General features: G+C 38.7%; 1 protein-coding gene across 5 annotated transcripts in view; it reads left to right on the top strand.

Annotated features, from left to right (window-relative positions):
• Positions 1-15,181, top strand: part of KIF13B (kinesin family member 13B) — a 164,615-nt gene that overhangs the window by 35,427 nt on the left and 114,007 nt on the right. For 4 of the 5 annotated variants that reach the window (XM_081943773.1, XM_081943776.1, XM_081943775.1 and 1 more), the window contains exons 1-2: positions 12,663-12,719; positions 13,867-13,959. In XM_081943773.1, coding sequence (XP_081799899.1) covers positions 12,689-12,719; positions 13,867-13,959 — 124 coding nt within the window. In that variant the 5' untranslated portion in view covers positions 12,663-12,688. Of the gene's footprint in view, positions 1-11,953; positions 11,967-12,658; positions 12,720-13,866; positions 13,960-15,181 lie in introns of those variants that run through there. The other variant, XM_081943777.1, reaches the window with a different exon arrangement.

Genomic DNA, 15,181 nt, shown 5'->3' on the forward strand with positions numbered 1-15,181 from the left:
GTGGAGACTTGAATATAGGTAAGGAATAGCATATTGGCCATTTAGAGGTTGAATCAGAATGTAACCTGATTCTTCTTGGATGGGATTAAACATTCAACTAGTCAAGCATCCTGTGTCCAACGCAATGTATCCTGGAATCTCATAAGTAAGTTGGAAGACAAATAGCTGACTAATAGTTTCCACAGTTTTATTCTATGTAAAATTATTTCAAAATATTAGGAGCCCTGGATTTATCCTCATGGAAAAATATTCAAGTTCTATCGGTTTGATATCCTCCTTCAGGAGTAGAATGGAGCACAATATTTGTTGTCTAGAATTGCCAGGCTGGTTGGAGGCTTTATATATAATAATAGTAATAGTTGTCCCTAATAATAGTTAGGGACTGGGTGGAAATGCAGGTGCCCAACTGCTTGCCTGAAGCCATTGCTTCTGTTCTTGACTTGCAAAAATTATAAGGGCTTCAAGCATTTGCAAAACAACAACTTGGCTCGGATGTTCTGTGTAGACTTGAGGACTGCCTGTTTCACAAACCAGTTTTGTGAACTTCCTAAAACATCCATTCATTCTGTTTCATTGTTGATTATCTTCCCCTCTGGAAAAAGAGCCAATGGGAATTATTAACAAGGGTTTTTTCCCCCCTTTAAAACAAGCCATGGAAATCAAGTTAAATAGGAGGATCTATCTCTAAATGAAATGTGTGTGGCTTTCTGAATCAGTTGGAAACCTAATCATGAATAGGTTTTATTCATGAACCTATGAATAAAATTCATCCCCCTTCCATAGTGTTACAAAGGTGAAATAAAATAAGTTGAAAGAACTAACGATCACTTATGTAGTGAATATGCAGGTCCCCTATCAGTCAAGGACCTGCCTGACATAGACGAAGGAGACAAGGTGCTCCCACATTCGCCTGAGATGGTCTAAACACAAATGTATCAGATAAGGGAATCGACATTTTTCTTCCTAAAGTGGAACATGCCTGATAACACTGTGGGATGAGCTACAATCTACTCTTTTAGCTATAAAGAGTAAAAAATTAGTTGTTTTGGAATCCTGGCCTTGAGAAGGAGGGATGGGTTGTTTTGTCTGGCAAGCCACAGAGCCGTTTTCCCCCACAGTTCAACATTTTCTATTTACAAAGCCTTGTTTTTAACAGTAACAGAGTTGGGAGGGACCTTGGAGGTGATCTAGTCCAACCCCTGCTCACATAGGAGATCTATACTAGGGATTCAAACCGCAGAACTGCCAACCTTTCTGATTGACAAACTCAGCATCTTAGCCACTGAGCCACCTAGCCTTGTTGAGTGATGTATGTAAGAAAAACTAATTGGAGTAGGGATTGTTGGAAAATGTAACTGAAAAAGTGGAGAAGAGAGAAGAGGGAGGAACCCTTGGATTGGGATGGTTCCTCAAGACTTTGAAGAGATAAAACCTTTGGGATTTATAGTAAACATAGCTAAGCTGTTTCTCTGGAGAGTAGAGCTTAGAGATTGGAGCCAGAAGGTAAAAGAATTATATTGAACTGTCCCTCAGCTACTTTATTTAAAAATTTAAAATATGTGGGAAACACATGTATTCATATAAACATTTAAAACCCAAGAGCAGTATAAAAATTAATTTAAAATGTTATGACAAATTTTAAGTGTGGTTCTGTTGGGGTTTTATCAGTACTTTTTATTTCTTTTACTTATTTGTCTTTTGGTGATTTGGCTATGTATAGTTAAAATGAAAGCTTATATTATTCCTCATTTTTAAAATAAATGTATTTTCTTCAATTCCACTTTCTTGTTCTATTTGCAACTCCTGGAAAAAGGAGGGGAAGACGTGTTTCTCTGGCAATGTGCCTCAAGCTACAAGGTCCAAGAGATGATGTTATTATATGTAATTTTCCCTTGAAATCATTATAATTATCATCACCATTTTTATGACCTGTTTTCTGGCAAGGAAGTGCTCAAGTTGTGGGATTCCCTGTCTTTCTCATCAGCCAGAGTGAAGGAGAGGAAGCCAAGGTCAGGGCATTGCTGTCCTCTAAAGCTAGATGGTGGCACTTGTGGAGCTGTTGTGCCAAGGTGGGAAGGCCAAGTTGTGTAAAACCTAGAGGACTTGTGAGAGAGTGTGCGGCTGACAGCCTCTCCCACTTTCGCTCCCTGAATTCAGCCAGTCCTGCTGTGACTGATACTTTGCGTCCCATCTATTTCCTTCCTTTTTCTTACTCTGACACACATTTTAGCCACTGGGATTTCTCTCAGCAAGATGTAGCTTATGTACTAACTTACTGTTGAGAAGTTGAAAGCATGATATTAATACTCTACATCTGCCGAGGGTCGTTTAATCAAAGCCTAATATGTTGCTTTTTAAAGATGGCGGAAGAGGATGAGAAAATTGGCTGTGCTTCCTAGCAGGGCTTTGATAGGAAAGATTTCCTGGGAAACATCTGTTAAAACCAATGATTCCCACTTGATTCCCAGAATGTTTGCCACCTGTCATCGTAGTTAGCCAGGTTTGCAAATAAACATAGAATATAATTTTGTATGCCTGTTTCTAATTTTTAGAACCCTTTTACTTGCTGAAATGTTTTAAAAAATAAATGTTCTCTCTCTCTCTCTCTCTCTCTCTCTCTCTCTCTCTCTCTCTCTCTCTCTCTCTCTCTGTCTCTGTCTCTGTCTCTGTCTCTCTCTGTCTCTCTGTCTCTCCATGTGGCGTCATAGGCGGCACCATCTTGTTTTTCAGTTCTGTGCATGCGCAGAACAATTTTAATTGCGCTGTGCATACATGCACACAAGCAAACCAGCAGTACTGCCTGCCCAACCCACCCCTGGTGTGTATCACACACACACACACGGTTTCTTTAAAATCTGTCAGCAGAGAGGCTTTTGGAGTATTGGAAAGGCTTTTAGTCTGAAAAAGGGGCATATAAGTATTTCAAGCGAAGCAAAGCACTTACTTTGGCATTTTCTGCAATACTCTTTTTGAATGAAGAAATAGAATTGTTTATATGGAGAAAGAGGGCTTTGTTTCAGTTATGCTACTGAGGGCTGCTTGGTGCTCCCTGAGCTGGCTTGTTTTCTTCCAGACATTTCATTACTCAAACTGCGTAACATCATCGGTAGAAATCACTAACACTGGTGATGTTACCTAGTTTAGGTAATGAAATATCTTCAAGAAAACAAGCAAGCTCAGACAGCATCAAAGAACCCTGAGCTACAAATATTCTCCTTTATTGGTAATTCTGCTACTAGATGTTGTTGCTGCATACATGCAGATATGAACGCTGGGGACAGGAGTAAGATCCTTGGAAAAGATGCAGCTGCTTAAGACATAATTGAAGACAAGTGCTATCAACCAGCATCCTTTGTCTTTTCATCCAATAGACTCAACAGCACTACTTGCTAATATTACTTCCCTGAATGAAAGTGCTTCTACATACATAGTTGCTTAGAATAGTTAATATCTCCCAGGTCAAATCATTCTCTCTTTCAGATAAAAAAAATTATATATTCATGCCAAAGCCTTTTTGCATCTTTTTGCAACAGTGATACACCAATATAAGGTAAAGGTAAAGGATCCCCTCGCACATATGTGCTAGTCGTTCCCGACTCTAGGGGGCGGTGCTCATCTCCGTTTCAAAGCCGAAGAGGCAGCACTGTCCAAAGACGTCTCCATAGTTTATGTGGCCAGCATGACTAAACACCAAAGGTACACAGAATGCTGTTACCTTCCCACCAAAGGTGGTCCTTATTTTTCTACTTGCATTTTTACATGCTTTCGAACTGCTAGGTTGGCAGAAGTTGGGACAAGTAACAGGAGCTCACCCCGTTACGCGGCGTTAGGGATTCGAACTGCAAACTACTAACTTTTCTAATCGACAAGTTCTGCATCTTAGCCACTGAGCCACCGCATCCCTCTATACCAACATAGGAAGGAAGTAATATAATAGGAGACCATAAAACTATGGTTTCTATGGAGAAAAGGGATAGGGAAAAGTTCCTCCCTCTTTTAATAGTAAAACTATATCAGAACATTTGCTATATCAGAACGCTATATCCAAGGAGACTATGGTTCAGTTTGTTGATTGTAAGAATCTCATTGCATTTTGATTGTTTGGCAAAGGGGAAGGAACAAGAGGAAGAGACTTACTCGGTGGTCCAGGAACCCAAATTAAAGTGAGATAGGCTTTCACTGCATAGTTCTGCAGTTGAAATGAGATGTAATATACAAAATCAGTGACAGAAAATTTGAAAAGAGAAAATCTTGGGAGGAGAGAAAGAAAGAACAAGTAAAGGTAAGACATAAAAATCCAGCATTAAGAAAAAAGGAATAGAATAATTGTTTTAGTATTTTTATCTGCCTTTCCATATATTTGAGAGGACAAGAGGCATTCACACCTGCCAGTCCTTCATAAATACGATTATTCTGGGTGGGTAGGAGAATAATATACCAGATGTTGAAAACCAATTCAAAGAATAAAAAAGTAAGAGAAGCTTTTGAAGAACAGATGGATGGATGGAATGTATGCTAAGTAAAAATGTTGACTTCTTCAAAAGTTGGACTTGCAGGAAAAAGAAAATGGAAATGCTTAAATACTCCTTAGGGACTAAAATACTTTTCATGCTTTGCTATCTTCTTTCCCTGTTACTAAAATCTGGACTTGTTTCCCTTTCCCATTCTCTGTTTCTATCCATCCCTTTCTGACAAATCTTGAAGCATTTCATATCTTTTTTTTTAAGTCTCATGTATGTAGATTTCCAGAATTTTCTGAAATGACCCTTCTTTGGAAATGCAAAACAAAAATGACAACATAACTCCAGAAATTTAGCAGGAGGAATCAGGAGTATAACTGCATGTAAGGATTCATTAGCAGTTTCTTTCACACATAGGAAAATTGTTGCTTGTTTGTGTGTGTGTGTGTGTGTGTGTGTGTGTGTGTGCATGCATGTGCCCTAAATTAGCTCATCTCCCACAGTTCTTTTTCCTCCCACCAGTGAAAAGCTGATTAACACAGAATAACAGAAATAGGGAAGATTGGGCTGCATTGCAGAGAGGACATAGAAAAATGCAATACCCACAAATTTTATAATATACTATATACATCTGAGGTGGGGAAATGTTAATTATACCAAGTTATTTTTCTAATTTTCTGCATTAGATGTATTTAAGCAGATAGTCCCATTCTTCCCAACTCAGAATGGAATCTTGCAAATTTATAGGAGGCAACAAGGTGATTTCAAAAATGCTGAGATCAAAAATTAGATTGTATATTTTATTTCTGTTTCCATCCCAATATACTTGTGAGAAAGGAACAAGGAAATCTCCTTCTTATGTTATTGTTGTGTGATCCCTTGATCCCTACATCATCTTCCTTATCATGGAGTAAAAGAATATTAGAAAGTGTTTGTCTGATTATAAGTTTCCTTTTCTTGCCTCCTGGCTTTTCTTTAGCCTAACTTAAGGTTCCCTTTGTTTCTGTGGAATACAGAAGGTAACGGTTAGAAATTTGTGCATATTGCCCCCAACAATCTGGGTCCTCATTTACTCACCTTGGAAGGATGGAAAGCTGAGTTAACCTTGAATAAAATCTACACTATATAAAAGATTTTCAGCACTAAAGAAAACCCTACACACATATTGCATAGGTGCTAAGTAGAACTTATTAACCATTATGATGTTTATCATTTTTTAAAAGCCAAGAAATCTGTGCTAATGTTAACACACAAGAATTGGAAGCTAGAATATAGGCCAGTGATGGCTAACCTTTTTCCCATTGTGTGCCAAAAGCCGGGGGAGCGCAAAGGGGTCGTGCACTGGCGTGCCTACACCCATAATGATATGCGCACGACACCCACCCTCTCCCTTTTTTTGCATGCAATGGACCCATTTTTGCCCTCCTCAGGCTCCAGAGGCTTTCTAGGAACCTGGGGAGGGTGAAAACAGCCTCCCCCGGCGCCCCCAGAGGCCTTCAGGAGGCTTCTCTTCCCGAACTTCTGCTTTGTGCGTTTGGTTATTTTTTGCCCTCCGGAGGCTTCAGCACACGCATACGCGCTGCAGCTGACAGGGCTACACCTCATCTACCCTAACAAATGGCTCCGGGTGCCACTTCTGACATGTGTGCCATAAGTTCGCCATCACGGGTATAGGCATTTGCATATGGGACTAGGTCAAATGGCTGCCAGTTATTAGGACTGTTGTCTTAGCCATAACTGGGATGATTATTTTAGTCATAATTGCAAGTCAGCCCCTCATGTCATCCTGGATTTCTCAATAGCTTCCTTCAGTTTTGACAAAGCGCTGCCATTCCTAAAGAAATTGCAATATCTAGAAATTATTCAGCTTTCTAGTAGGAGGGCATGACTTTGGGCGACAAGACACAACCAAGGTGACCATCATATAAATACATCCTGCAGCAGAAATGTGGGTAGGACAAGAGGCTCAAAAGAGACTCTCCCTAATTTGAGGACTATAAAAGTATTTTCAAGTTGCAAGATTCTGTTAATGTAACTTATAATAAAGTAGAATCAGCTCATTTGGTCTTGTTTCCGGTCTGGTCTATTTCATTAGGTGGACATCTTTTGCAGATGTTCAATATTTACTATCCAAGTCACATGAAGTCAGACTTTATCACTGACAAAGCTAATAAATACGGTACTTTCAAATAGTTCCTGCTGGGTCCCTTTCTTGGGGATTCAAATCAAATGACCTGAATTGCTCCAGCCAAGAGATATTGGCCAGATGGGAGTCCACTAATATAATAGAATAAGAAACCTTACCTAATCTAAGGATTCAATTGGACAGCTAAAAATATTGAAAATTCTGATGGAGAGCTAATGAATAAATGAGAAAAAATAGGTGTTAGTTATAATTTCGACTGCTTCTCCCTTCTGTTTGATCCTTTGTTTTTATTCAGCTCAGACACTTGCCCATACTGGCTCACTGATTGTTATTGCCACTGCAATCTGTTATGGTTTTTAAAGCATTTTTAAGAAGCCAAGTATATTGGTTTCTTATAACTGCCCAAGATTAACTAATAGAATGAGAAGCAAAAATTTAAGTTTGCATATTTTAGACGGATGAAATGAATGAACATCAAATAAAAACAACTAATTCTGAGGTCTCCAAGGGCATTTTTAAAAATAGAAATACTACGTTTTATTATTTAAGATTAATATTATTATATATCAGAATGTAAAATATTTTAAATTTTAGTCTCTTAGCCAGACACACTGGGGGGGGGGGGGAATTAGGTCAACAGAAGCAGAAAAAGTTATTATCCTGATGTCCCACAACTATATATTTCTCCATTCTAATTCATATGAAACTAATTCCCAACAGGAGGGATCTATTTAGCATCCTCTTTCGCCAGCTGTTACCATTAAAGGAAGAACCATATATTGGCTAGCTTTGATGTCTGTATATGAGGGGTGCTTTTCTTTTTTCTTTTTATCTGGAAGGCCTGAAACACTGCTGCTTTTCAATTCTTCGTGATTTGGGGCTTTGTTTACGGCAAGGATATACTGTTTTGGGCTGTAAATTTCATTGTGTTTTCTATCATGCTTTCAATTTAGGCTGAGTCTGTGATTTTAAGGTTTCGTGACACCCTTGAGGAAATCTGTTTGGTTTTTTGACGCAAAATTATTTGAGTATCACTTGCTGTACCAATTGGATTTTGTAATTTTAAATTCTACAGGGCATTTTGAAGATAATTATGTGTTGTCCGAGAAAATAAAAACCCAGAATACCTAAATCTGCTTTGTAGATATTTTATTTAGTATGTTCTTTAAAAAAATGTATGAAAAAATGTGAACTTATATTCTGTACATGTATGCCCATGTTATGGTTGGTATTACAAGGCTGTATCCACTATTTCTCTTAGCGGGGTGAGAATTGTCCTTTCAGTGGAAGTCTTTTGTTTCTTGTTCTAAAAATAAAATTAATAAAAACTGCGTTCTCATTGATGTAGAAAGAATACAATGGTTAGTTGACATTAGCCTTTTGAACTGCTTATGTATAAAATATAACCCCTTATTTGAAATAACCTTGTAGAAGAAATAATATTTTTACTGGAGTTATATTTTACTGCTGTTTGTAATCCAGGGAGAACATGGGAGGGGCATCACCAATGTAAGAACAAAGTAATAACATCCATCTTTTTTTGGAATGTAGGTGGGTTTAAATGTGATTATGGCTTTGTATACTTTTTTTTAAATGGACGTAGTGGCTCAGTGGCTAAGACATTGAGCTTGCCAATCAGAAAAGTTGACAGTTCAATGGTTCGAATCCCTAGCACTGCGTAATGGAGTGAGCTCCTATTACTAGTCTCAGCTTCTGCCAACCTAGCAGTTCGAAAGCATATAAAAATGCAAGTAGAAAAATAGGAACCACCTTGGGTGGGAAGGTAACAGCGCTTCGTGAGCCTTCGACGTATAGTCATGCTGGCCACATGACCACGGTGACATCTTCGGACAGCGCTGCCTCTTCGGCTTTGAAACAGAGATGAGCACCGCCCCCCCAGAGTCGGGAACGACTAGCACATATGTGCAAAGGGAGCCTTTACCTTGCTCTTTTTAAACACTTAGGTATAATAACTGAGATTTATTCTTTCCTTGTACTTCTGGGATAAACATAATGTTCAGCGGATCAATTTGTGCACCACTTCAGGTTCTACACTATATGTGGCTAGATCATATCAGAAAACCTCATTCAATCCATTAATTGAACAGTCATTTGACATTTTTCCACTTGTAGGTCCAGGTTTTATAAACACTGCCAGGTTCATCTCACCCTTCTACGTTACTTCCATTTTGCTAGGGCTAATTCGGTTGGGTAGAGCTTTAAGCAGATGTGGTTTTGATGGAATGGCAAAAAGGTAATTGCTATAAATCTTTTGGCAGACATCTGATAAGAAATTGAAATTTGTTTGGGTTTGTTTGCTGGGGTTTCGCAGGGGTTCGGGAGAACCTCTAACTAAGATTCTGTGCAGTTCAGAGAACCCCCAAATCCCACTCCTGGCTGGCCCTGCCCACCCCTACCTGCCCCTCCCACATGCACATGCAGCCTGTTTTGGATACAGGTAAGTGCAGGGCGCGTGTGGAGGCTGGGGAGGGGGAAGTTCGGGAAGGCTGGAAATGGGCCTGTCTCTGGCCTCCAGAGAGTCTCCGGAGCCCAGAGAGGCTGTTTTCGCCCTCCTGGAGGCTCGAGGAAAGCCTCTGGAGCCCAGGGAGGGCAAAAGCATCCCCCCGCTGGTCAGGAGGCCAACTAGGCACTCCTACCATGGCCACGCCGATCCAGCAACCGGGCAGAGAATCCCTTGCTAAAATGTTTGAAGCCCATCCCTGGAGCCTGGACTTTTGAGTGACTTGCGTACCGTTTAGACGTATATATTGATTTGGAGGTGTAGCATTTAACAATGTGTCTTAAATTAAGCCATCCTGTAAACTAATGGAAAATCCTTTCTCAGATAGCTTTTCCACCTAAATAAGGGATGTATGAGTATGGTCATAGAATCCCAGTTTGTCAAAGTACAAAAAATAAATTCTTACATGAATTGAGGCTAGGAAGAATATTCCAAGTATTCCAACGCTCAGTAAACATAGAAAGCTGATTGCTTTTTGTGGCGGAGAAAGGTGCTTGATGTGATGGACAATATGAAAGGATCAGGAGTGGTTAAGGATAACTTTAGATGATGAGATAGAATTAGTGTTATCCAGTAAGAGGCAAATGTCCCTTTTCTACTGAAGTAAAAATGACCAGAAATGAAGAATCAGTTTTCCTCCTCATAGTGGGGGAAGGAAGAGTAAAATATAAGAGGCACTCTCTTACACTAGGTAGTTCATTTCATTGCTGGATTCTCTCTCTTGCCTGTCCAGATTTCCCAGCTTTTATAGCCAATATTAACTGAGTATTGCATTTGAATTTCTGTGAGTTGTGTCACAGATAAGGATAGCCAGCAATTATGATGTATCAAAGGGCGGAAGGCGGGGGGAGGTAAATATTGGAGCAATGACAATCTATGATACTCTCTGTGTGTGTGTGTGTGTGTGTGTGTGTATTGTGTCATATATATGCTGGTCTTGTTGTATTCGGGTCTTTTCCCATGTAAGATTGAGATTGTCAAGACCCGAATACAACAAGACCAGCATACCTACACCCGTGAAAATCTGCGAATATGTATATATATGTATGTATGTATGTATGTATGTATGTATGTATGTATGTATGTATGTATGTATATATTAGTGTTACAACCCCTGGTATGCCTAAATATGGGAGGAAGGTCACTACTCCCTCTTTCTGTCCTTCGGCTTCATCACAGAAGACCATGCAGGCAGAAAACCATATTTTTATTTTTAATGTTGCCTTTTTTTATATATTTGTGTTGTATTTGTACTGATAAATAAATAAAGGGAGACTAGTATAGATCTATTTCGAGCTAATTAAAAATATGGTTTTCTGCCTGCATGGTCTTCTGTGATGAAGCCGAAGGACAGAAAGAGGGAGTAGTGACCTTCCTCCCATATTTAGGCATACCAGGGGTTGTAACACTAATACATACCTATTTCCCTGGCTCAACTGATAAGGAAGTGAGCCCATGGCTTAGTGGCTAACACTCCTGCCTAAGATATATACAGCCCGGGGTTCAAATCCCAGTAAGGGTATGGCTAGCTGATGAGAGCTAATTAGCTCGAAATAGATCTATACTAGTCTCCCTTTATTTATTTATCAGTACAAATACAACATATTTATATATATATATATATATATATACATATACATATACATATACATACATACATACATACATACATACATACATACATACATACAGTGTGTGTGTATGTATGTGTGTGTGTGTGTGTGTGTGTGTGTATTTGTGTTATTATAAAATAATCTGGTTTGCACATTGTTGATAGTTGGAAGGATTACCATTAGCAAACTTCATGTCATGTGGAGCTTCCAGATTCTTCCCCCACTTAAGATGAGTATATGAAATCAGGACTTCCTATGGATCAGTTTTGTTACTTCAAACTATGTGTCATGTGATTCAGACAAGAGTCTTTAAGTCACCCTCCTTAAACTACAGCCCAAAGTAAGCTCTAAAGCATTCATGTTATCAATATTACACTTATAAACCACAATTTTAAATCACCCAGAGATGCTATCTCATTCAATCTATGAATGCAGTTTTCTCCTATCTTCATCCACTAAATATGTTGGGAATATGGCTAGCAGTAGTTGGGATTATTATTTATTTAATGCAGTATATTAATATTATCCCTCTTGAAGCTGTAAGCAGAAATAAAAACAGTCTTTAAAATGATATTGAATAATAAAACTTTATTCCAATTATTATTGAAAATTGAGAATTATTCTTTGAAAATAAATACCGGAAAGGCACGAGTGAAGAATGGAGTCTTCAGCGGGTATCTAAAATATGTTAGAGTATCTGCCTCTCAAATTTGGGGTGTAAGGGAGAGCTTACGAGAACATAGTTGCCGAAAGCAACTATGAGCCGAAAGCAGATGGCATTTAACAGTCCTTTGTAGATATAGCAGAATTGTTGGAGTTAAGTTCCAATATATCTGAAGGGCATTAAATCGGAGAAAACACCTTAACTGTTATTGTTTAAAATGTAATGATAATAATGAAAGCACTGTGTTGATCTTGTGGGAAATTTTGGATTCCTTTTTTCAAAATGTATTTGTTTGTTGACCTTGTTGTTATGCTTGTATCACTTCCAAAGAAAGTTCTATTCAAAGCCAGTCAAGTTTCTTTTCACAGTTCTCCAAACCTCAAAGAGAATACATTGCAAATGTGGGTTTTCCTGAGCTAATGTTGATTAATGTTGTATTTTAAACTTGCTATTTTCTTTGAATTTAAAATACGTACATGTTAATCAGTTTCTTTTCTTCCCCCTCTCTTCTCCTCTTATGTCCTGTTGTGTTTCCTCCTGGAACTGAAGGGGCCAACCAAAGGTAAAAAAATGTTATAATACTGTGCAGCATTGGGTGGTAAATTGTGTTCCATTCTTTGCCAAAATATTTTCTACTTTCTTTCCAGATGTATTCAGTACTGTTGTAAGAGGAAGGGGAAAACATTTGAAACTGCTTTTCCTTCCTTCCTTCCTTCCTTCCTTCTTTCTTTCTTTCTCTCTCTCTCTCTTTAAAACAAGCCACATATTACATTGGCAGCCAAGTAATGAGTCAGAAGAACAAGTTGGAAAACAGTAGCACATACTGAGGATTGTTGGTTATTGGTAAAAGAATGCTAGCGTTGGGGGATTGTTTTTTTTTTTTTTGGTATTTTGGTTTTAGAGTCATTTTCTCATCCTTGCACAGACTCAGTTTGCAATTGTTATTTCCCAATAGTTTATTTTAATTCTGCATTTGAAGAATAGCAGTAGCACTTAGACTTATATACCGCTTCACAGTGCTTTTACAGCCACCTCTAAACGGTTTACAGAGTCAGCATATTGCCCCCAACAATCTGGATCCTCATTTAACCCACCTCGGAAGGATGGTCAACCTTGAGCCTGGTGAGCTTCGAACTGCCAAATTGCAGTCAGCCGGCAGTTAGCAGAAGTAACCTGCAGTACCACACTCTAACCACCGCGCCATAAATATAAACATTTATGTATATAATACATTTCTTGTTTATATCTCTGCAGGTGTTTGCCTATGATCACTGCTTCTGGTCTATGGATGAAACTAACAAAGAAAAATATGCAGGTATCACTGTAACGATGAACAACTCTGGTGGGAGGAAAATTGGCATGGCTCTCGCAATCATTTGTCAAAGGGTTTTAAAGATTTGAAGGTCGTCTCCAGAACTTACGAGAGCTTCCTCATTGCCAACACATTTCTAAAAGAAGAAAATAAATAATTTTTAGGACCAGCATCAGGTCTCCCTCCCTTTCCCAAAAGACTCTCACTCCTATTTCTAAAGAGCTGTCAATTGTGATTTCCCTCTATTATAAAGCACAGCAGTTAAGAAGACACCAAGTTACTTTTGCATTCTTATCATACAAAAGAGAACAAAAGGTTTTTTTGTATTATTATCATACAAAGGAGAACAAAAGCAAGGAACAATCCAAACAAAACAGAAGAAGAAGATGTAGTCTTTATATTTCCACATCCTGGACCTTACAAAGGACAGATTGGGATCAGATGTTATTGTTAGATTTAGACAGCATGTTAAACCCTAAATTCAAGTTAACAAAGCACAGTTGTTGCATGTTCGTAATATCTTATGCCTAAAAATATATATCATGATTTAATACCATGATCTGGATTCCCATAGTATTCTGAATTCCAAATTATTCAGTCTCATTTTAGCCTAATCCTGTGGCCTGAGATTGAATCAATTAACCATAAAGACTTAAAAGCAAGGATAAGATAAGTTCAGATTCCTGTTTAGTAATGGAAGTCATCAATTTCTTACCCAAATGAATTGCACAAAATGGTTGTGAATATAAAACCAAATAACCCCTATACATAAGGTTCTTTGGGGGGGGGGGGGTGTTCTTATTTTATTGAGGATGCTATTTGGAACCTTGACAATAGCAACAAAAGTAATGGCTCTGGTTTTCTTGAGGTCAGAGGGTTTTTCCCCCATAAGGTATGCTTCAATATGATTCATCCGGTGCTGGTTAAACACAGAGCAACTCCAAAGGAAGGTACTGGTTACCTTGGTCTAGTTAAAATGAGTATCTTCTCTGTGCTTTCCATTGTGGGTGGCTCCATTGATTTTGGACACACATGAAAAGCATTAGATGTTTTCAAACATTAGAAGTGTTTGAAGCTTTTGAGAGTTTTAACAAAGGTATTTTTTATTTCCCACCCCTCCCTAATTTGATTCTTTTTGTTCTAATTTTAGGTCAAGATGTTGTTTTCAAGTGCCTTGGTGAGAACATTCTCCAGAATGCCTTTGAAGGTTACAATGCGTGCATTTTTGCCTATGGACAGACTGGTAAGCATTAGCAAGGTGGACATTGAAGGACAGGAGGAAATGTGTTAGTTTTGAACAAATTAGGAAGAGTATCAAACAACACATCAAGGCAAAAGAAATAAGTCATAATTTAATTATTCATACTTCCCTCAATTTCAAATGCTGGTTTTGATTTCTTATGCCTTTTTCACTACAATAGAAAGATTATCCTATTGCCTCCCTTATCTGTCTTGAATGGTTCATATTCACATTGCCTTCATTGCAGGCTGTCAATTTAGCCCATTTTTAAAAAAACAAATTGATAACCTTAAGTAATGTAATGCACATCTAAACTACAATAAAAACAGAAACAGAAGAACAGACCTGGTGTAATATTGATAGATGAAACTGTTGCAGTGGCTCCTGGAGTCAACCCTGATTCCTGGTGGTTTTTTCTTGTCAACTATTTTGGAAGTAGCCTAGCATTCAAAATCATTCAGCTAGTTTTTGTAAGAGATGACTAGGTTGAGCCCAAGGGCAGGGTCAAATGCATCATCACTTTGGAGTCTCTATGCCCCAATAAGAGACCTATATCTAGCCACCATCCTTGAAGTGCATTGACTCTTATCTGGTGCCAATTTGCCTTGACCGTTCAGATTCTTGTGTATAGATAGTATGAAATAAACTTGTAGTACTTTTGAACTCTGCCCTGGTTCCCTGCTTCTTGCACCTGACATTTTTATGCTATGGGAGGACTAGAACAGAGGTGGGTTGCTCCCAGATCGGCCGAGCCGGTAGTGGCGGCAACGGGGGGGGGGGGGTGTCCGCCCACCTACCCAGATGCTTCTGCTTCTTATGAGCAAACCATAAACTGGCTAGCAACCCATGACTGGACTAGAACTCAGATTCTAGAACTCATTTCTAGTCTGCTGCCTTTAAACATTACACCAAATTGGCTCTCATTAGAGGAAAGTATGCAACACTGAAAGCCAATTGGGAAAAAATATTTATTTAGTTATGCAGCTATTTAACAGTAGCTGCACAAACTACACATAGTGGCTTAATATTAGAACGTTTACAGTTAATGGGAAGGTTTGGGCATGATTGGGTTGGAGTGAAAAGAGGAGTTTGGGAATTGCAGGCAAGAAGTCCTAGTCCAGCATATTCACCTACCAAACTTGAGTCAACCACAGAGCAGTTAACAATCGAAACAAGCAGATTATATGAAGGCTAGACTAGCCTTTAGATCAGGGGTGGGGGCTGT

This window comes from Natrix helvetica, assembly GCF_964273705.1.
Source record: "Natrix helvetica genome assembly, chromosome: 2".
In the NCBI taxonomy this organism is placed as follows: domain Eukaryota; kingdom Metazoa; phylum Chordata; class Lepidosauria; order Squamata; family Natricidae; genus Natrix; species Natrix helvetica.